The 20,756-nt window shown below is 38.8% G+C and overlaps 2 protein-coding genes across 2 annotated transcripts; one reads left to right on the top strand and one right to left on the bottom strand.

Annotated features, from left to right (window-relative positions):
• Window positions 1-370: 370 nt before the first annotated feature.
• Window positions 371-2,506, top strand: LOC133831229 (uncharacterized). The gene is made up of 3 exons (XM_062261441.1): window positions 371-818; window positions 972-1,320; window positions 2,258-2,506. The coding sequence occupies exons 1-3, from the start codon at window positions 529-531 to the stop codon at window positions 2,348-2,350; spliced, it is 732 nt and encodes a 243-aa protein (XP_062117425.1). The 5' UTR covers window positions 371-528; the 3' UTR covers window positions 2,351-2,506.
• A 111-nt stretch (window positions 2,507-2,617) lies between these two features.
• LOC133831230 (protein AE7) lies at window positions 2,618-5,986 on the bottom strand. Its single transcript, XM_062261442.1, has 7 exons — window positions 5,818-5,986; window positions 5,644-5,703; window positions 5,154-5,281; window positions 4,817-4,922; window positions 4,606-4,705; window positions 3,969-4,014; window positions 2,618-3,012 (listed from the first exon to the last, which is right to left on the bottom strand). Exons 3-7 carry the CDS (start codon window positions 5,275-5,277, stop codon window positions 2,909-2,911), a joined length of 480 nt encoding a protein of 159 aa, XP_062117426.1. The 5' UTR covers window positions 5,278-5,281; window positions 5,644-5,703; window positions 5,818-5,986; the 3' UTR covers window positions 2,618-2,908.
• Window positions 5,987-20,756: the final 14,770 nt, after the last annotated feature.

The following is a 20,756-nucleotide window of genomic DNA, read 5'->3' as shown; positions in this document are numbered from 1 at the left end:
AATCAATCGTAGATGATGAACCAGCAACTACAGATGATGATGAGCCAATCGCAGATGAAGAATCAGATGCCTCAGTTGATGAGCCCGTCGCAAGCTATGGCGTCTCAGATGATGATGAAGTGGATTGGTATTGCTTGGTTTAGGGATTGAAGAAAGTACAACACTTAAGTAAAATAAAATAACATTAAAATAATTATAAACTGCTCCACAACCCATTTTAATCCCATACACCCTTACCATTCAACCAATTAAAATTTAAAACAAAATGCCCTCGGGTGAGAGTAAAAGTGGTGCCCTCACCTAAGACAAATCCTATATATATAAATTACTCTTAAAAAAACTCAAATATTTGTAAGCAAATCAATACCGTTAATTGAATGACGTGGCGACATAATGTATTGCCACGTACATATTGAAAGGACACGTGGGAAAAGCTTAGCTGGGATTGTATGAATCAATGAAGCTCCTTGATCCTTGCAAACATCAGGCTTAGACTTACAGCTTCCGTTTCAGGCTTCGGCGTTAGCCATGGCGGCCCGCATAACCAGAACAACAACAACCATACTATCACCCTATCTTCTTCTCAGAGCAACGGCCGAGGATTCCTCTTTTTCGATTTTTGCGGTTGGCCACGCCGGCGGTTCTACACTCAGCCGAGCTTCATCTTCATCTTCATCGGCCTCGTCGTCGTCATCACCCCCGTCAAATAATTCGTCTAAGCCGGAGAAGAAATTGGTCGACCGATTATCCGGGGTGATTGACGCCGTCAACGATCGGAAACTCCCACCGGAGCTACGTGGACAACGAAACGCCGTCAGGTGCCCTGCCCTGCTCTCTTACTCTCTATACCCACCTTAATTTCATTCAATTTTGGGGATGGGATTTCAATTCACGGATATAATTACAGAAACCCAACTCTTTAGTCAGTTTATCAATTTTGCTATAATTTTATATAATTGTGAAATGGGCAGGTCAGAAACTGATATAATAAATGTCGTGGAGCAAAGAATATGGCATTCCATGGAAGAAGGTGAGTTTGAGAATTTAGCAGGGAAAGGGAAGCCTCTTAAGCTTGATAGTAGTAATCCTCATGCAGACCCAGCTGAGGATACCTTGTATAGAATCCTGTCCAAGAATAACTGTGCTCCTGAGTGGGTTGAACTCAACAAAGAGATCAGGAATCAGATTTGTGAGTGGAGATCATCTTTGAAGAAAGCTTGCTCTAAAAAATGCAACAATGGTGGTGGAGAATCAGACAACTCTGATTGGCTTCAATCTTCTGAGGCTTTAAAGATGCAACTGAAAGACATCAATAACAAGGTCAGCCAGCCAATTCTCATTTAACACATTATTTAGCAGTAGCAGTAATTGTTAGAATAATTGGTGCGTATTAAACATCATATCACATCATCAGCAAAGTTACTTTTTTTTTTTCTAGTTTTGTCTACACCATTTTGTCTTTTAAGTTTGTTGTTGTAAGAGTCTCAGTTGTTGTAAGAGGAATTAGAACAGATTTCATTCCTAAAGAATATGAGCTATTTTAGAAAGAGAATGTGAGAGAGCTTGAGAGACACACTTGGTCTTGGGTGGGAGATTTCTTTGTACATGGTACTTAGTGTTTTACTTGAGTTCAAGGCATTGTAATCCATCTAGAGCAGTAAAAGTTCTCAAGTGGTGGCAAGGTGTAATTTCTATTGTTATTTTATGGTACAAAGAAGAGATCACAAGAGAGTTTAAAGAAGATGTTGGCTCGAGTTTATTTGAACTGAAACTTTATAATTTTTTGTGTTTATTTTGTTGTTTTTTTTGCTGATTTTTTTTTATTGAATTTGTGCATGTGTTATATCTACTGGTTTGTTGATTTTGTGTTTATAAATGAAGCTAGTGGGAGGAAGGTGAATTTCCTAACAATATTCTTCTTATTAGTATGAGTTTCAAGTGCAAAATTTATATAAAAAAATTTGGATCATTATCTATTAATGTGTAATGTTAGTGCATTGAGTTGGTGTGTATGTAAAATTTTATCACCAGACACAGCAAATGATTTAACACTACGTACAAACACTAATTAAAAAAATGAAAATATAAAGCTCCCATATTAATTATTTCACCATCCACTTAGTATAGAATCTGAGAATATAAGGCTCATGTGCAAAGTTGAAAGTACAAGATTCTAGTAGTCGAACATTGTGATATTTCTTAATTATACTATTTTTGACAAGAAACTTCACATTCATGTGAGGAATAAATTATGCAGGTTTTCCGGTATAACTTAATTGTTCCTTTTGGTCGGCAAATGTTTGGGCTCAAGTGGGAGAAGGAGTTGGATCGCTTGGATGTGGAAGAATAATCTTTTTCACTATATTATTTTGCGTATTATAGTTTATGAGATAAATAGAAGAAAGTAAGTTTATAATCTTTTAAATAAACACTTTACAACCTTTATGTATCTTTTAAATATCAACTTTGTCAGAATTTAATGACACATGCTCCTTTTTTAATATTATTGCAATTTTTGTTCAAGTATATATCATTCTCTTTTCAAAGATTGGTTACCAACAAAATAATAATAAAATATATTATACCCAGAAACTAGTTATACTGTTAAGAGCAACAATGGTAATAAACCTTTTATCTATATTCTATGACAAAGTGTTGTATGATTTAACTAAATAAATTCAATGTACAAAAAACTAAAAGCTAAAAACCAAGATTAAATTAAATGTATCACAAAACTTTGATTATTGTGATGACAAACTATAGCTCTGGCTTGCTTTCAACGATAAATAGATTCTTCAAAACTTGATGAATCAATCATATACAAACAGAGAAGAGGCCAAAATTGCATCACATAATGAGAAGCATGTAGTGTTATTGCGAGCTTCACTTGTAATATATATGCTTTAGTTCAGGAACCAAAGGTGGGAGCTAAACATTCGTCAACCATATCCAAAAGGCTTGGATTTTCTAATGCTGCTGCAACTCTTTCCTTGTCATTTAGCTGCTTATTAACTGTACATCCAACAGAAACAAATTGACATAAATAAAATAATGGTTTACCAAAGTCAAACGACAGAGAAAGAGAAAAAAAAAAGTTTCATTTCGGGAGGTAAATTGGCCAGTTTTGCTCAGAAAAAGTTCTCTAAATATGGTCTAATTTATTTGCTTAGCATGCTTTGCTTGTAGAGGTGGGAACGGAAAACAAATGACTCATACCAGACAAGTTTGGTAACACATTGATTGCAATAAGAAGCTATCCAAATCTTATGGTATTTAAATTTTAAAAGCACACCAATCCCATATAGAGTAAGGATGGCAAAATGGGGCGGCGGGGCGAGGCGGGGCCCCGACCCGACGGGGCATCTTTGCCCCGGTAAAAACGGGGCGGAATTCGGGGCGGGGCTATGAATTTAAGCGGGGCGGGGCAGCCCCGACCCGCTAGGAATTTAAACGGGGCGGGGCCGCCCCGCCTCAATTTTTTTTTTTTTTTTATACTCTAACTCAATTTTCTCATGCTACTTATATACATAGTACGTAAAATTGACATTTTATATGTGGTTTAGAATACTTTTAATTCTATATAGACTAGAAAGAATTATAAATATTGAAAAATATGTTTTATATAATTTATCCTTATTCTTGTATTTATTTTGTAAATGTTAAAATAAAAAAACAAAATATAATATTTGATGGTGTAGTTGATACCAAGTGTAAAATATAAAGATTACAATAAAAAATAATATTTAGGCTTGGAGAAAATTCTAAAATTATAATTTAATGTTTCTTAAAAAAAAAAAAAAATTAAATGGGGCAAATGGGGCGGGGCAGACCCGCCCCGATTAAGGCGGGGCGGGGCGGGGCAAAATTTTTGCGGGGCGGGGCGGGGCAGACCCGCCCCATTTACATCCTTAATATAGAGATTTCTATACAAAAACAGTGGAAATAATAAAGGATGAGCGAGAGAGTACCGGCTGCTTCAGTTGCATGTGATCCAGGTGCAACTCGAATATCCACCTAATTGAAGAAATTTTTTCAATGAAAATCAGTAAATAAGTGGAACTATTCATGCCGTTTTTACATTGAAACAAATAACGGATACTAATTTTCTACTCTAGCCCACTATATGCATACCTAGCCAAATAAATTTGGCAAGAAAAGAAAAGGGGATCCATTGGCTCCAAAAGAGTTATACAGCTTACATATGGAAGATAATGTTTTATTTATTTCCTACCCTTCTAAGAATAATAACAATATATATTTTTCTAAACAAATAAAAAAAAGCAATAGCATGAAAAATATAAACATATAAACATGATAGCATTCAAAACCATATAAACAGAAGTCACACAAAACAATGAGCTTGGATGCTAGTTGTGCCGTGACAGTTAACACCATATATCTAGGAAAACTTTCAACACAGCATACAGTAGTTTAACTTTACTACAACTATGTCGTCAAGACATCAAGAACTCTTAGATCTTCAATTAAAGAAAAGTACAGAGCACAATATTCTTTATTGAATGATAACAGTGACAAATCAGATCAAGATGAATAAATTAATCATGAAAAATGACCGCTGTCTAAGAAATTTATGGAAGCTCATACCTTGTAACGAGAAGGTAGGCTTCTTAGGAGTTTCACCCGTAAGCAAAGACCAATTATAGTTGCCATACTACAATGTTCAACTGTGGGAGTGAAAGTGACCCTGAAAGAATGCCATTTTCCATTTAAGGGAGTTTAACCCCAATTTTCATTCTAAAAATATAGGAATAAACATATAAATATATATATATATGTAGGCAAATGATTCAACTACCTAACATAGCTACGATGGTCGTCCACTTCAATTGCATCTTCTGCTATTACTTTGAGCTCTTCCAAAGAATAAGGATGCTCTGGATCTTTTATATCTCGAATATGATTTATGAATTGTTAAGAAAATTCAAATCAAATATCCCACATAATCAGGAGCCCACTAAGTTTGCTTTTAAATCTAATTAATTATTTACTTGGTTAAACAACACAAATATAAATTCCATATTAAACAAATGCTAAATCACTCTTTGACTATGCACATATACATCAAATACATGTATCCATACATCTAAACATCCCATATCTTTTGGGTCGCCAACATTTATTGAAAAGGATATCAAAAATTTCTTGTTGGTCGATTGGTTCGACTGCATACTCATCTACATCACTTATAGCACCTCGGACCCGACGCTCTTTCTTTTCATAGACCACAGGATTGGCATTGATTAGACCCGAAACCATTCTTCTAAAAAGGGAGAACGAGGGAGAAAAATTAGAAACGAAATTCAATTTTGTGATAAAAAAATAACCCAGAAAATAATAAACAGAACTCAAATTAAAATAGGCGATCATCCTGAGGTCCTAATATATAAAGCAAGTAAGGATTACTTTGCTTTGCTAATGACATTCAGTTTTTCAAAATCCAAAAGAAATAGGACAAAGATTGTCAAAACAAGATATACAATAATAATAATACAAACCCTAATTTCAGCCCCAAAATAAAACATACATAAACTCAAAAGATAATCAATCCATAACAAAAAACAAGAAATTAAAACCACTAATAATTTCATGGTTGAGTCAAATATGAAATCAAAGAATAATAACCTTGAAAGAGATGAGTGGAGTAGTCGACCGACGAACGGTGGAAGACGACGGAGGAAGCGGCTGAAAGTAGATGAATCAAAACCAACATTAGTAAAACAATTCCATTTAGTTGCGATTCAAAACCAAAATACGTCAAATAACACAAACGAAAATCAGAGAGAGGGAGAGAGTTGCCTGAGTTAACAAGTGATAACTGAGAAGGGAAAAAGGAGAAAGGAGAAAGGAGAAGAAGGCTATGTTTGGAAGGAGGGAAAATTTGGCAGACAGAGAAAAGGCGAAGGAGGGAAAAGTAAAACCTCTTGTTTGTATGTTGGGATTGTAGGAGAGAAGAAAAAAAGAAAGGGTCCGAAATCGATTAGGAAAAGGATTTAAAAATTATATTTTTCTCCAACTTTTCCTGGTTTATTTAAAAATTATATACTAATACTTGTAAATATATTTTGAGAGGGAAATTTCACTTTTTATCTCTAATAATACCTAATATTACCAAAAAATCCCAACATTAATAATATTTTCAAATTAATGCTAAGCTTTTCCCTCCTACCGAAAATACCCTTCCCATTCAATCTCAGCCTTCTCTCTCTAAGTCTCGGTTTCTCTCTCTTTCAGTCTCACAAAAATCCCCCAAAAACCATCGAACCCCCACCTCCGTCGAGCCGTCGAGCCACCATCTCCGTCGAGCCGTCGAGCCCGCATCTCCGTCGAGCTCCCACCTTCTCCGTCGAGCCCCCACCTTCTCCCATTTCTCCGGCGATCTCGAGCCCACTGCAAACTCCCATTTTTCTGTCAAACCCGAGACCCACGGAGCATATTTCCTTCAAAGTTTAAAAAACTAAGGTAAAATCTTGAACCCAAGTCCATATTTGCTTTATATCGTTGTTGAATCTGTGATTTGTGGAATGGGTTGTCCGATTTTGTGGGAAATTTTTTATGGGTTTGAACCAGTGGCTCGATAGGTTCGATTATGGTTCGATAGTAGGCTCGATAAGGTAGTTTGAACAGTTCGATGATGGATCGATTATGGCTCGATATGAGCTCGATAGGAGCTCGATAAGAGCTCGGTAGGATATGTTGTATTATATTACAAGAGCTCGATAAGTTCGATAATGGTTCGATATGAGACTAGACTGTAGCTCGATGGTTATTTATCTAGACAGACAGATTTTTCATAGCTCGATAGGTTCGATAATGGTTCGATATGAGACTAGACTGTAGCTCGATGGTTATTTATCTAGACAGACAGATTTTTCTTAGCTCGATAGGCTCGATGCTGGCTCGATAGGCTCGATAAATTTAGGTTGTTGATATTTCTCGATGGAACTCAATAGTTTTTCGATAGTGCTCGATAGGGTATGTTTCAGCTCGATGATAGCTCGATAGAGATCGATATAGCTCGATGACAACTTATTTCAGTGTTTTTTTGAAAAAAATTTTATTCTGTTTTCTTACAAAAAAAATTTCATGTGTTGTTACAGATGCCTAAGTTGCTTGTTCCGTTCAGTGATCACTTTCCTGGTCGAGTGACATATCGGGGTAGTAGTACTTTAAATCACATCAAGACCAGGTTTTTGGAGCTCGGGCTGCTTGAAAGGGCTAAGGAATCCCCTTTTAAGCAATTCTTTTTGGCTTCGGAGTTTAATTTCTCCGGAGTCTTGGTGCATCAACTGTTGCTGAGGAAAATCGCCAGCAACAACGAAGATGAGGTGCATTTTTTCTTGGGGTCGAAGTCTTGTAGATTCGGCATGGGAGAGTTTGCCCTGGTGACGGGGTTGGATTTCAGTGCCTTCCCGTCACCAGAAGAGTTGGAAGGGCGTAATCTCAGCGATCTGTTGATAAAGGAGTATTTCAACGATGCTGAGAAAGTAAAGCTGTCACAGGTGGACCATGCTTTCAAGACTTGTACGGTTGTGGAAGATGTGTACAAGCTTGGTCTATGTCTGTTTGTTGAGGGGGTTCTGAATGCCATTGAGGGAAAACTGCACATTTGGCGAGATATTCTAAAAATTGTTGAGAATGTAGAGTACTTCTTCAGCTATCCATGGGGGAAGTACTCTTATAGGAGGCTATTGCATTCTTGTAAGAAGGACATGGTGAAGCAAAAGGCCAACTATGATGCCAAGAAGGATGTCAAGGTGCAGCAAGAGTCCAAATATAGTATGTATGGTTATGCCCCCGCCTTACAGTACTGGGCATATGAGGCTATCCAACAGCTTGCGGTGGAGCTTGTTGTGAGCTCGGGAAACATGTTCCCGAGGATGCTTAGCTGGTCGCATCGGAAGAACAAGGATTTCACCAAGTCCGTCATCGCACCGATATTATTGAAGAAGAATGTAAGTTATGTTGTTTTTTTTTTTATCTATATGCTTATCTTTTATCATTATTTAAGTTAACCAAATGTTTTATGTTGTTTGCAGTTAATTGTTCTTCCGATGTTGAAGCCTCGGCCAGCAGAAAAAGACTATTACTTGTCTTTGACTGAGGGAGATCTTCCCCTTTATCCTGGGCTTGGCCAGGATCCCTCGGAGACTGATGAGGAGGAGGATGCGACTTTTGAGAAAATGGCAGAGAAAGTTTCTCAGGCTGCCGAGGCAGCCAAGATATTTGTTGATGCTGCCCCGGGGGAGGAGGTTGCAGGTCCCACCCCTCCTATTCCCCTAGCCTCAGCCCCAGCCTCAACCTGTGCCCCAACATCAGCCCCACCCTCAGCCCCAGCATCAACCTGTGCCCCAACATCAGCCCCAGCCTCAGTGTCAGCCCCAACACCAACCCCACCACCAGCCTCAGCCTCAGCCCCTGAGCTGGCCGACTTGATTGAGCGGTTGGACAGAGTCGAGGGTCGACAGGAGACCCTCTTGAAGAACCAGTCAGTGATCTTGGACGTACTCAGTCAGATCCTGACATTTGTTAAGGAGAAACCGAGGGGGTCCAATGAAGATTCAGAGTCAGAGTCATTGGATCTTCCGCTAGACTATGTTGATGATCCAACGACGCCCCCTACCATCATTGTGACACCAGATGCTGAGACTCCGGGAGTCGTTATTGTCAACCCTGAGGATGTTGCTGGGGTTCAGTTTCAGAGGGCTAGACGCCAAAGACGCAAGCCAGATTGGTTTGAGGACTATACGGATCCCACGAGGAAAAGACCTCGCACTGCTGCAGCTGCACCAGCAGACGAGGCTACACATGTGCTGGACCCTCTCAAGAAGCCAGATCCCAAACAGTATAGGACAATGTGCAAGTGGCTTCTTGGAGACATGCCCAACAAGACCCCGCGGGATGTAAAGACTGGAAGTCACGGTCCAGCATGGTTTCTGACGTTGAAGACACCCCAGTCGTGGCTCAATGATGGGGTAAGCAATTTATACCTAATTATGGACTGTTTTCAATTTTACATGTTTTATTTTTACTGACTCGATGTGAGCTCGATAGGAGTTCGATAGTAGTTCGACATGGATGTTAAAATAGGGGTTGTTCTTTACTATTTCAGAGTGGCTCGATGTGAGCTCGATGGAGCTCGATAGGTAGTTCGATAGGGATGTTAAAATAGATTGTTTTTTTACTGTTTTAGAGTGGCTCGATGTGAGCTCGATATTAGTTCGATAGGGATGTTAAAAGCTCGATGTGAGTTCGATATGAGTTCGATAGTGAAAATTCCCTTAACAAAAGTGGCTCGATGTGAGCTCGATGGAGCTCGATAGGGAGTTCGATAGGGATGTTAAAATAGGTTGTCTTTACTATTTCATGATGGCTCGATGTGAGCTCGATAGGTAGTTCGATAGGGATGTTAAAGTAGGTTATTTTTACTGTTTCATACTGGCTCGATGTGAGCTCGATAGGAGTTCGATAGTAGTTCGACATGGATGTTAAAATAGGGGTTGTTCTTTACTGTTTCAGAGTGGCTCGATGTGAGCTCGATGGAGCTCGATAGGTAGTTCGATAGGGATGTTAAAATAGATTGTTTTTTTTTACTGTTTTAGAGTGGCTCGATGTGAGCTCGATATTAGTTCGATAGGGATGTTAAAAGCTCGATGTGAGTTCGATATGAGTTCGATAGTGAAAATTCCCTTAACAAAGTGGCTCGATGTGAGCTCGATGGAGCTCGATAGGGAGTTCGATAGGGATGTTAAAATAGGTTGTCTTTACTATTTCATGATGGCTCGATAGGTAGTTCGATAGGGATGTTAAAGTAGGTTATTTTTACTGTTTCAGACTGGCTCGATGTGAGCTCGATAGTAGTTCGATGGTAGTTCGATAGGGATGTTAAAGTAGTTTGTTTTTTTACTGTTTCGTACTGGCTCGATGTGAGCTCGATATGAGCTCGATGTGAGCTCGATGGAGCTCGACATCAGCATTTTATGATGGTTTTTGCTAATTTTTTTATCGTACTCTCTTTTGCAGCATATTGATGCGGCAGAACACATGCTTCGTATGCGTCGCAAGTATTTTCCCAATATATATCGACAGAATGCAGTTGTGATGAACAGTTATTTCTCACAAGTGATACCTGCCCGATATGATCAGTTCAAGAAAACAGCCGACAAAACAAAGTATTATTGGGATGCTGACATTATGTCCATGTTGACCGGCATCGAGCAGCAGTTTCTGGCATCTTGGGGAGGAGTTGAGGATGTATATTGGTGCCAGAACTATGGACAACAACATTGGTTTGCCATTGAGGCTTCCATTTCTAGTTGGACTCTGACTGTTTACGATTCAGACAACTCGGTGATTAGTGACGCAAAGCTTGAGGATATTATGAGTCCATGGTGCTTTATGCTACCTTCTCTGTTAATGCAGAGTAAACTGTTTACTGATAGCTTGATGTTGAAGATTCCATCAGCAGGAAATAGGCCGCATCAGTTCACATTGCGTCGCAAACAGAAACACGAGCTCCCTCAGTCAAAGAGAAGGTAACAAACATCATCTTCATACTAATTTTGTTTCTAACTAAATTTATAGTAATGTGCACTTAATATATTTTTTTTTTTTACAGTGGGGATTGTGGTGTGTATGCTATCAAGTATATTGAGCATCTAATGGTCGGTCTTCCATTGGAAGCTATCTGCGATGAAAATATGGAGGTGTTCAGGAACAAGTGGACCACAGACTTGTGGTATCAAAATTTGTTACCTTGATGATTGTATATATACAGGGTCTTTACATGTACAGTTTGTTGTTCACATTTTTTTATAATTTTCATGGGCTGTTATCGAGCTAATATCAAGCTATATCGAACTGTTATTGAATTATCAAAATTTGTTACCTTCATAAAAAGAGTTTATTAATACAACAAGTTCAAATGGGAAAAAAGATTTTAAAGCCTAGCTTTGCCATAAACATAACTTTTCAGAAAAATCAAATAAAAAGAGTTTATTAATACAACAAGTTCAAATGGGAAAAAAAAGTTTAAAGCCTAGCTTTGCATGTAGCCCTGTTGTGGCCAAGACCACCACACATGCTACACTTGCGATGACTGGGAATGATTTCTCCATTCGATGGAGTGCGGTTTGTCTTCCTTCTTCCCACCTTATTCTTCTTCGGTCGACCAACTGGTTGTTTTTCAACGGGAACCCCAACTTGCATTTTCTCTATGTTCTCGGGAACTTCCCAATCATCCTCATTCCCAGTTGGGTAAATTGTTTCTTTGTAAGACTCCCTCCACATCTCAGTAGTGTAATATGGTGAACACAGTGAGTAAATGTTGACATTGCGCAACATGGCCGCAGCCACACCATGAACACAAGGGTAACCCATTATTTGAAACTGACCACAAGAGCATGATTTGGTCATCAAATTCACCTCACCATCACCTTCTGGGTCTACCACATGAAATTCAAACTGTCCAAGAGGATGGACTTTCAAGTACCTTGCATCATCTGCAATGCCTGAGACATCTTTCTCATATGTTGTTGCTAATTTCGATGTGCACTTCTCTACCTCCTCACGACGCGCGGCAAACCATGACTGAATTGTGAAACGAATGAATTCCACAAAAGTAGTGACTGGGAAGGTTCTTGCGTCTCTGGTTTTGTTGTTGAAACTTTCAGCGTAGTTGCTTGTCATTACATTGTATCGATTCCCAGGAAAGTATACACGAGTCCACTTATCGAAGCCAATACCCTCGAGATATTGAGCTATGGCAGGATCCATTTGCTTTATATTATTGAAGAATCTGTGAAATTTTGACTTCCGAAATGCATATGCCGCATTATACATCTCCTTGTGACAGTGATCGGTCTTGAACTTAGCGATTACATTCATACTTATGTGATGGTAGCATGCGCCGTGGTAGGCATCAGGGAAGACCAACTCAAGAGCATGAATAATGCTAGCATGCCTGTCTGAAACAAAAGACAAATTATCAACAACTCCAATGGCTTCCTTCAATTTCATCATGAAATACTTCCAAGAAGCATGATTCTCACTGTCAACAATCGCGAATGCAATTGGATAAATGTGGTTATTCGCATCCAATGCGACAGCACACAACATGTGGCCACCGTACCTTGACTTTAAGAAAGTGCCGTCCACACATATAACAGGACGACATGATGTAAATCCCCTTCTACAAACTCCGAGTGAGAAGAAACAGTAAAGAAAGCGACCGTCATCTGTGACAAAATCAGTAATTGTACCTGGATTCTTTTGCTGCAGCATGTACAGGTAAGAAGGTAACTTGGAGTACGATTCTTCAGGTGTCCCCCTAACGTAACCGAGTGCCTTCTCTCTGCATCTCCAAGCCTTAATATAACTCATATCGATCCCAAAATTATTCTTCATATCCTCCTTTATGCTGTTTGGTGGATAGCTAGTGCCATCAGTAGCATATTTGTTCTTGATAAGGTGCCCAATGACAGAAGGTGCTGCTTGACGGTGGTCTTTTTGTCGCAATTCTAGTGAGCAAGTATGTACACTATTATAAACAGTGATCTCAAACATCTCTGATCGCGCTACTTTTTTCCCTCTTATTCTCCAACCACAATCAGGATCCTTGCAGGTGATATACAACACATCAGTACCAGACTTCTTAACCATAAACTCAAAATTATTCTTCATTGCAAAGAGAGCCGCTTTGGTTTTCAATTCCATCTTGTTCTCAAATGTCTTCCCAAGATGTAATTCCCCCAACGCTATACCGGATGAGGGTGATTCAGAACGACTACAAGCTATGATATCTTCTTTTGTAAACATGGGAGCACTCCATTTTCTGTGATCTTCTGTTGAACATATTGAAATGTTCCCTGTATAGTTATATTTTGTTCCACCATGACGACTAGAGCTGGTGCCAGGTGTTCGGCGTCCTTGACTTGGTGGGTTCGTCCGTGCAATATGACGTATTGGTTGTTCTTGTGCTTCTTCTACTTGCAAATGTTCAGCTAATAGATCATCATCCACCGAATTGTCTCCTAATTCCTCATTGTGTTCGGCTACCGGATCGTCATTCACATAGGGGTTGTACTCATACTGGTTGTCCCTCAGGTCACCAATAGGAAATCCTAAAGTACTGGCTGCTCCCTCAAGTCCGGGAGTGGAATATGGGTCTGCAATGACAATCTTTTTAACAGGAGTGGCACACAAGGCCAACCTTTCTTTAGATGTTACTCCTATGAATGCACGGACACCAAGATCACTTTCAACATGAACGGGTGTAAACGGTTGGTCGCCGCAAGTGTAAGGAACCTCCAATTTCAACTCATACATCTGTTTATCAACTTTAAGTTCCTTGTGCAATATGTCAAGAAGTTGCAAGTACGTTACAGTATCCTCCATCGGTATCACCGTGCATTGAGGGTCCTTGAAAATCCACTTATTCCCTTGTAATTCCCAAACACCATTGTAGGATACAAAAACGTAGACAATAGAGCCTGTGTTGGAAAAAAAAACATTAACATTGTCAGGAAAACTGTCATTTTTCCAGAAATGCAATAAAAAATAACATTATCGAGCTTTATCGAGCTATTATCGAGTTGGAATCGAGCTACCATTTCTCAAAACAGAATACAAACCTAACCAAACCCTCCATCGAACCCCTATCGAGCTATTATCGAGTTATCATCGAGCTACCATTTCTCAAAACAGAACATAAACCTAACCAAACCCTCCATCGAACCCATATCGAGCTATTATCGAGTTAGCATCGAGCTATCATTTCTCAAAACCGACTATAAAACACAACCAAACCCTCAATCGAACCCTATCGAGCTCATATCGAGCTACTATCGAGCTCACATATTATAGATCCATTCGACCCCTTCTCGAACCCTTATCGAGTTTCCATCGAGCACTAAACCGAACCTATCGAGCTATTATCGAGCTAACATCGAGCTACATCGAGCTCTTACAAAGACCTTCTTCTACATACCATCGAACCGTTATCGAGCTTCTATCGAGCAAAAAAATTGCAGAAAACCCAGAAAAACACAGATCGCGGAATCTCTCAAAAAATCCCGAAAAATACACCAATATAGGCTCAGATCTGTTCAAAATAGCCAAAAAAAATGTAAACAAATAATACCCAACACAAAATGTAAAATCTCATTACCCATAGTTTTTCTCCTCCAAAAACTCTCAAAATAGATGTTGCCTTTGATATTAACGAATTCACAGAAACAATGGAGATAACTAACAATGATTTTGACAAGAAAATTATACAAAACTGTAGGTTTTATGGAGATTTCGTGAGAATTAGAGAGAGAGAGGGAGGAGAGTGGAAGAGAAGGTTTTGTGAATTTTTGATATAATGGGAGGGGTATTTTGGGTATGGGAGGAAAGTTTAGCATTAATTTGAAAATATTATTAATGTTGGGATTTTTTGGTAATATTAAGTATCATTAGAGATAAAAAGTGAAATTTCCCTTTTGAGATCCATTTAAAAAGCGAAATTTGACGTTTTCATGCATAATGAGGCCTGAATAAAAAGGGAAATTTGAGTGTGTCATATTACATTTTTTACACTAGGACTATTTACCTTTTTAATTTGGTGCTAAACTTTTACCGGGATCTAAAATATCTCTCTCATTATATCAAGAACACAAAAACTTTATCCCTCCCTTCCTGTCTCTTCTCTCTCTCTTTCTTTCTCACAAAACCATCACTAAAGCCCACACTTTGTGCCTAATTTCTTACTGAAATCATTATTAGTCATCTATATCATTTCTGGAAAGATCACAATATCAAATGCAACATACATTTTGAGGGATTTTGGAAGAAAAAAACATAAGTAAGAAGATTTCTCTTTTTTTTTTTTTTTGTTAGGTATTGTTTGTTTACTTTTTTGTTGGCTATTTTGAATAGATTTGAACCCATATTAGTGTGTTTTTTGGGTTTTTCAGAGAGATTTCGAGATATGCATTTTTCTGGGTAATCTGCGTTTTCTGCAACATGTTTGCTCGATAGGAGCTCGATAACAGCTCAATAGGTGCTCGATACTATGTAGAAGAAAGTTAATTTGTGAGCTTGATGTTGCTCGATAGTAGCTCGATAAGTATATAATTTATTTCTCGATGGTGCTCAATAGGAACTCGATATGGGTTCGATTGGACCCTAGACTATTTGGTTTAGTAGTTTCTCGATATGTGCTCTATGGGAGCTCGATAATATGGAGATGGTGTAGGTTCTGTTAAGTTCTCGATGCTGCTAGATTGTGGCTCGATATATGGTGCTTGATAAGGGCTCGATGAAATGTTTGGTTAGGGTTATGTTCAGTTTAAAAACTTTTTATTTGATGTAGGATCGATAGAAACTCGATAGAGCTCGATACATTTCTTTTTAAAACCTAAAAAAAATTACTATTTTTTAACAAATTTGTTTTCATCACAAGTTCCATTGTTTATGTTTTTGTATCTTACAATGGTGTTTGGGAAATAGAAGGGAGGAAGTGGATTTTTAAGGATGCTCAATGCATAGTGATACCGATGGAGAATGACGTAACATACTTGCAACTTCTTGATATATTGCACAAGGAACTTCGTGTTGATAAAAAGATGTATGTGTTGAAATTGGAGGTTCCTTACACATGCGGCGACCAACCGTTTACACTCGTTCATGTTGAAAGTGATCTTGGTGTCCATGCATTCTTAGGAGTAACAGCGAAAGAAAAGATTGCCTTGTGTGTCACTCTTATTAAGAAGATTATCATTTTAGATCCATATTCCATCCCTGGTCCCAGTGTTAATAAAGTTCGTAGTGAGGTGGGCACTTTTGTTCTAGAAATAGATCTTGTGGGTGCACCCGTGGGTACTGTTGGTGTTGATCTTGTGGGTATTGTTGGACCTGAAGGAGATCCTGTGGAAGGTCCTATTGGCAACTTGAGGGACAACCAGTATGAATACAACCTCTATGTGAATGACGATCCAAAAGCTGAATTTAATTAGGGGTCGGGGTATGATTCAGAGGCATATTATAGTGTAGAAGTATCGATTGACAGGTCTGATGATTTGCAAGTCGAACAAGTACAAGAATAGGTAGTACGCCCTATTGCACGGGAGAACCTACCAAGTCAAGGACTCTGGACACCTGGGACCAGCCCTAGTCGTCCTGGTGGAACAGAAGGGAACGTTCCAATATTTTCAACAGAAAATCACAGAAGATGGAGTGCTCCCATGTTTACAAAAGAAGATATTATGGCCTCTGCTCGATTACAAATTTTTTAATAAGGCTTAGGGCCTTGATTAACGTGCCTGGAGGGCAATAAATGATTTATTGATATAATATGTGAATTTATGTGAACATGTGATTAGAAATGCATGTTTAGTTGAATTAAATATGCATGTGGGCCCTATGTGGATATTAGGGGCATGGGTGGAAATTTTTAACGCGTTGTGACTAGGGTTTCGGCGAGGCTCAGACTAGGGAACTGTGCTCGGGACATTGGTGCTTGGAAAGCTCGGGACACAGGTAAGAAAATTACTGTTCCCATAGAGCTTATGTTGCAGGGCTCAGCCCTATATGATTGGGTTGCAGGGCTCAGCTCTATATGACTGTGTTGCAGGGTGTGGCCCTTTGATTGAATTTGTATGTGTTTAAATATCTGTTTAGTTATACTATGTGTGTATATAAATGATGGAATGGTGATGGCCGGGAACGACGAAGGCTGGGAACGGCAAAGGCCGAGAACGGCAAAGGGGCCGGGAGCAGCGTTTAGCACGCGGAGTGCAAGTTGCTAGGGTGAGAGCCCAAGGGATACCTGGGATATCCTTACGGTATAGATCGCGAACCCAGGGCCTGGTAAAGCGCCTGGGACGGCATGGTCGTGCGTGTACAACCTGATGATGGATTGATTCTATGTTAAGTGGTTGATATGCATATATTATCTGCTTGTGAGGGTTTTCTTGCTAGGCTTCGGCTCACGGGTGCTCTGTGGTGCAGGTAAAGGCAAGGGGAAAGTCGATCAATCTTGAGTATGGTGAGCGTGACGAGCGGTGCGTACATGTCTGGTCTGCCTGGCTGCCACAGCCAGGGGTGTTTTTGGGAGATGATTGTACCAAACTTGATTTTTTCGTTTAGTCGACTTTGTTTATATTTCGAGTTGTAAATATTTCTAAATAATGTTTTTGGGATCCCAAATGTTAAACGCTTTATAATTTTCAAGGAAAGGTTTATTCTCAAGTTTATGACTTTGATTATGGTTTTAATTACACTTTTGACCTAAAACCTCGATTAGCGAGCTAACTGCACATTTTTAACTCACCTGGTAACGGCTCTAAGGCAGTAGGGTGTTACATGTAACACCCCACATCACTATGGCTGCTTCCTGGAATGACGACTGGCCCTGCAAGCCAACACGAGTCTTTCCAGCATGATTTGTCCTCACTTGCACACTTCCTGGGAAAACTTCACAGGAGGTCATCCATCATGAGACTACTCCAGGTCAAGCACGCTTAACTTTGGAGTTCTCAAGTGATGGGCTACCAAAAAGAAGATGCATCTTGCTGGCATAGATAGTACCCATCAATCCATTTAAGCCCTCTTCAACTGTGTAGTCCCATGCCTACACAGTCTTAGAATCATCACACTTGACCTTCCCAGGCGATATGGGATTGCACATATTTTTACCCAGTATTTCCCTCTGCGAATCATGGTATTCTGATTGTCACAGAGATGCAGAGAGAAGGCCCTCGGTTATGTCAGGGGGACACCTGAAGAATCCTACTCCAAGTTACCTTCTTACTTACACATGCTGCAGCAAAAGAATCCAAGTACAATAACCGATTTTGTCACAAAGTATGGTCACTTTCTTTACTGCTTCTTCTCACTTGAAGTTTGTAGAAGAGGATTTACATCATGTCGTTCTGTGATATGTGTGGATGACACTTTCTTAAATACAAGGTATGGTGGCCACATGTTGTGTGTTGTTGCATTGGATGCGAATAACCACATTTATCCAATTGCGTTCGCATTGGTGGATAGTGAGAATCACAATTCTTGGAAGTATTTCATGATGAAATTGAAGGAAGTCATTGGAGTTGTTGATAATATGGATTTTGTATCAGACAAACATGCTAGCATTATTCATGCTCTTGAGGTCATCTTCTCTGATGCCTACCATAGTGCATGCTACCATCATATAAGTATGAATGTAATCGCTAAGTTCAAGACTGATCACTGTCACATGGAGATGTGGAATACGACATATGCATTTCGGAAGTCAAAATTTCACAGGTTCTTTAACAATATAAAGCAAATGAATCCTGCCATAGGTTAATATCTCGAGGGTATTGGCTTCAATAAGTGGACTCGTGCTTACTTTCCTGGGAATCGATACAATATAATGACAAGCAACTACACTAAAAGCTTCATCAACAAAACCAGAGACGTAAGAACCTTCTCAATCATTACTTTTGTGGAGTTCATTTGTTTCACACTTCAGTCATGGTTTGCTAGGCACTGTGATGAGGTAGAGAAGTGCACATCCAAATTATCACCACTAATGGAGAAGGATTTGGCAGGTATTGTAGCTAATGCAAGGTACTTGAAAGTCCACCCTCTTGGACAGTTCGAATTTCATGTGGTAGACCCAAATGGTGATGGTGAGGTGAATTTGATGACCAAATCATGCTCATGTGGCATGTTTCATATTATAGGGATACCTTGTGTTCATGCAGTGGCTGCAGCCATCGACCGCGGTGTTAACATTTACTTACTATGTTCCCCATTTTACACTACTAAGATGTGGAGGGAGTCGTATAAAGAAACAATTTACCCAACTAGCAACGAGGATGAGTGGACAGTTTCTGAGGACATAAAGAATATGGAAGTTGGGGTACCCATTGAGAAACAACCAGTTGGTCGCCCGAAGAAGAAAAAGGTAGGAAGAACAAAGACAAAATGTTATCCATCGACAGGCGTAGTGTTGCGCAAAGAGCGTAAATGTAGTATGTGTGGTGGTCTTGGCCACAACAGGGCTTCATGCAAAGCTAGACCATAAACTATTTGTATTAATTTGGACGCGTTTTTATTATTGACTTTGCTTGTTTCCCTTGATTTTTCATATATATATATATTGCCAAATTCTGTGTAGCTCGATATAAACTCAATAGGTTTCAATTATAGCTCGATATAGGCTCGATAACAACTCAATAATTGCTCGATGACAGACGTGTTAAAATGAATTTTAAACCTAATTGTTTTCTTAGCTCGATGGCTACTCGATATAACCTCGATTGTTGCTCGATAATAGCTTACTAAAATAAATTTAAAGTCGAATATGTATGTTGCTCGATAGCTGCTTGATAACAGCTCAATAGAGCTCAATAACAGCTCGATAGAGCTCGATAGCAGCTCGATTATACCTTTACAACAATTATATTTCTATAGTTATCACAAAAAAACCCAAAACACAAACAAAAGATGTAAAGAACATGTATATATACAATCATCATAAAAAATGAAGAGCCTATAATAATCTCTCTTGTAAAATATCTCCAATAAAAAACAAAATATTCAAGTATCTGATGGTGTGGAAGCCAGTCAAAGTTGCACATTCTGATACCACAAGTCTGTTGTCCACTTGTTCCTGGCCAACTCTATATTTTCATCGCAAATGGTTTCCAATGGCAGGTCGGACATGAGATGCTCAATATGCTTGATAACATACACAACACAATCTCCACTATAAAAAAAACATATAAACATTAAATGTACAGTACTATAAATTTCCTTAGAAACTAATACTGTATAAAGATGATGTTATTTACCTTCTCTTGGATTGAGTGAGCTCGTGTCGCTGTAGGCGGCGCCATATGAACTGATGTGGCTTCTTTCCTGATGCAAGAATCTTCAACACCAAGCTATCCTTGAATAATTTACTCTGCAGCAATAGAGAAGGAAACAAAATGCACCATGGCTTCATAATTTCCTCCATTTGTGTGTCACTAATCACTGAGAAGTCTGAATCATATATGGTTAATGTCCAACTAGAAATAGAAGCCTCAATGGCAAACCAATGAGACTGCTGATAGTTATAGCACCAATATACATCCTGAACTCATGACCAAGACACTAGAAACTATTGCTCGAGGTCGGTCACCATGGACATGACGTCAGCATCCCGAAGGTACATTTCTTTGTTAGTATTGTTCTTGTACTGATCATATCTGGCAGGTATCACTTGTGAGAACATCACGTTCATCACAACAGCACCTAGCGATATGTCTTGGGGAATAACTGGCGACACCTACGAATAAATAATCTTTTATTTATTGGAGCTTAGAATAATTGGTCCATAGGTCCCCGGGGTGGCTCTATCAACACTATTCAAGGTAAGAGTTGATACAAGAATCAAACTGTGAATGGGCTATATGAGAGAATATTTATTCTTTGGGATACATATGCAACTATGTAATAATTGAAGTTGCACAATTTATCATTGCATTTGTGCAATTTTTGAAATTGTGTAGAAATAAAATAAATTGATTTTAATCAATTATTTTATTTAAGTGTGAAAAGATAAATATGGATAGTCAAAATTGGTTATGATTATTATATTTATTTAATTAATAATAAGATGATAATGAAAATTCAAATTTTGAATTTAAAATTTAAGTTGTTATATTTTCCTTAAAAAGATGATACCTTATTTGAATTTCTAATTATTAATTAATTAAAATAAAAAT

Source organism: Humulus lupulus, chromosome 4 (genome assembly GCF_963169125.1).
Source record: "Humulus lupulus chromosome 4, drHumLupu1.1, whole genome shotgun sequence".
NCBI classification, from domain to species: Eukaryota; Viridiplantae; Streptophyta; class Magnoliopsida; order Rosales; family Cannabaceae; genus Humulus; species Humulus lupulus.
The sequence above is the reverse complement of the archived record's forward strand: the minus strand, read 5'-3'. Positions and strand labels throughout refer to the sequence as shown.

Coding starts and splice junctions, on each gene's coding strand:
- LOC133831229 (XM_062261441.1), top strand. CDS start 529: ATGGCGGCCCGCATAACCAGAACAACAACAACCATACTATCACCCTAT. Junction 819..971: donor GGACAACGAAACGCCGTCAG/GTGCCCTGCCCT, acceptor TGAAATGGGCAG/GTCAGAAACTGATATAATAA. Junction 1,321..2,257: donor TGAAAGACATCAATAACAAG/GTCAGCCAGCCA, acceptor TAAATTATGCAG/GTTTTCCGGTATAACTTAAT.
- LOC133831230 (XM_062261442.1), bottom strand. CDS start 5,277: ATGGTTTCGGGTCTAATCAATGCCAATCCTGTGGTCTATGAAAAGAAA. Junction 4,923..5,153: donor CGACCAACAAGAAATTTTTG/ATATCCTTTTCA, acceptor AACAATTCATAA/ATCATATTCGAGATATAAAA. Junction 4,015..4,605: donor GCCTACCTTCTCGTTACAAG/GTATGAGCTTCC, acceptor TTCTTCAATTAG/GTGGATATTCGAGTTGCACC.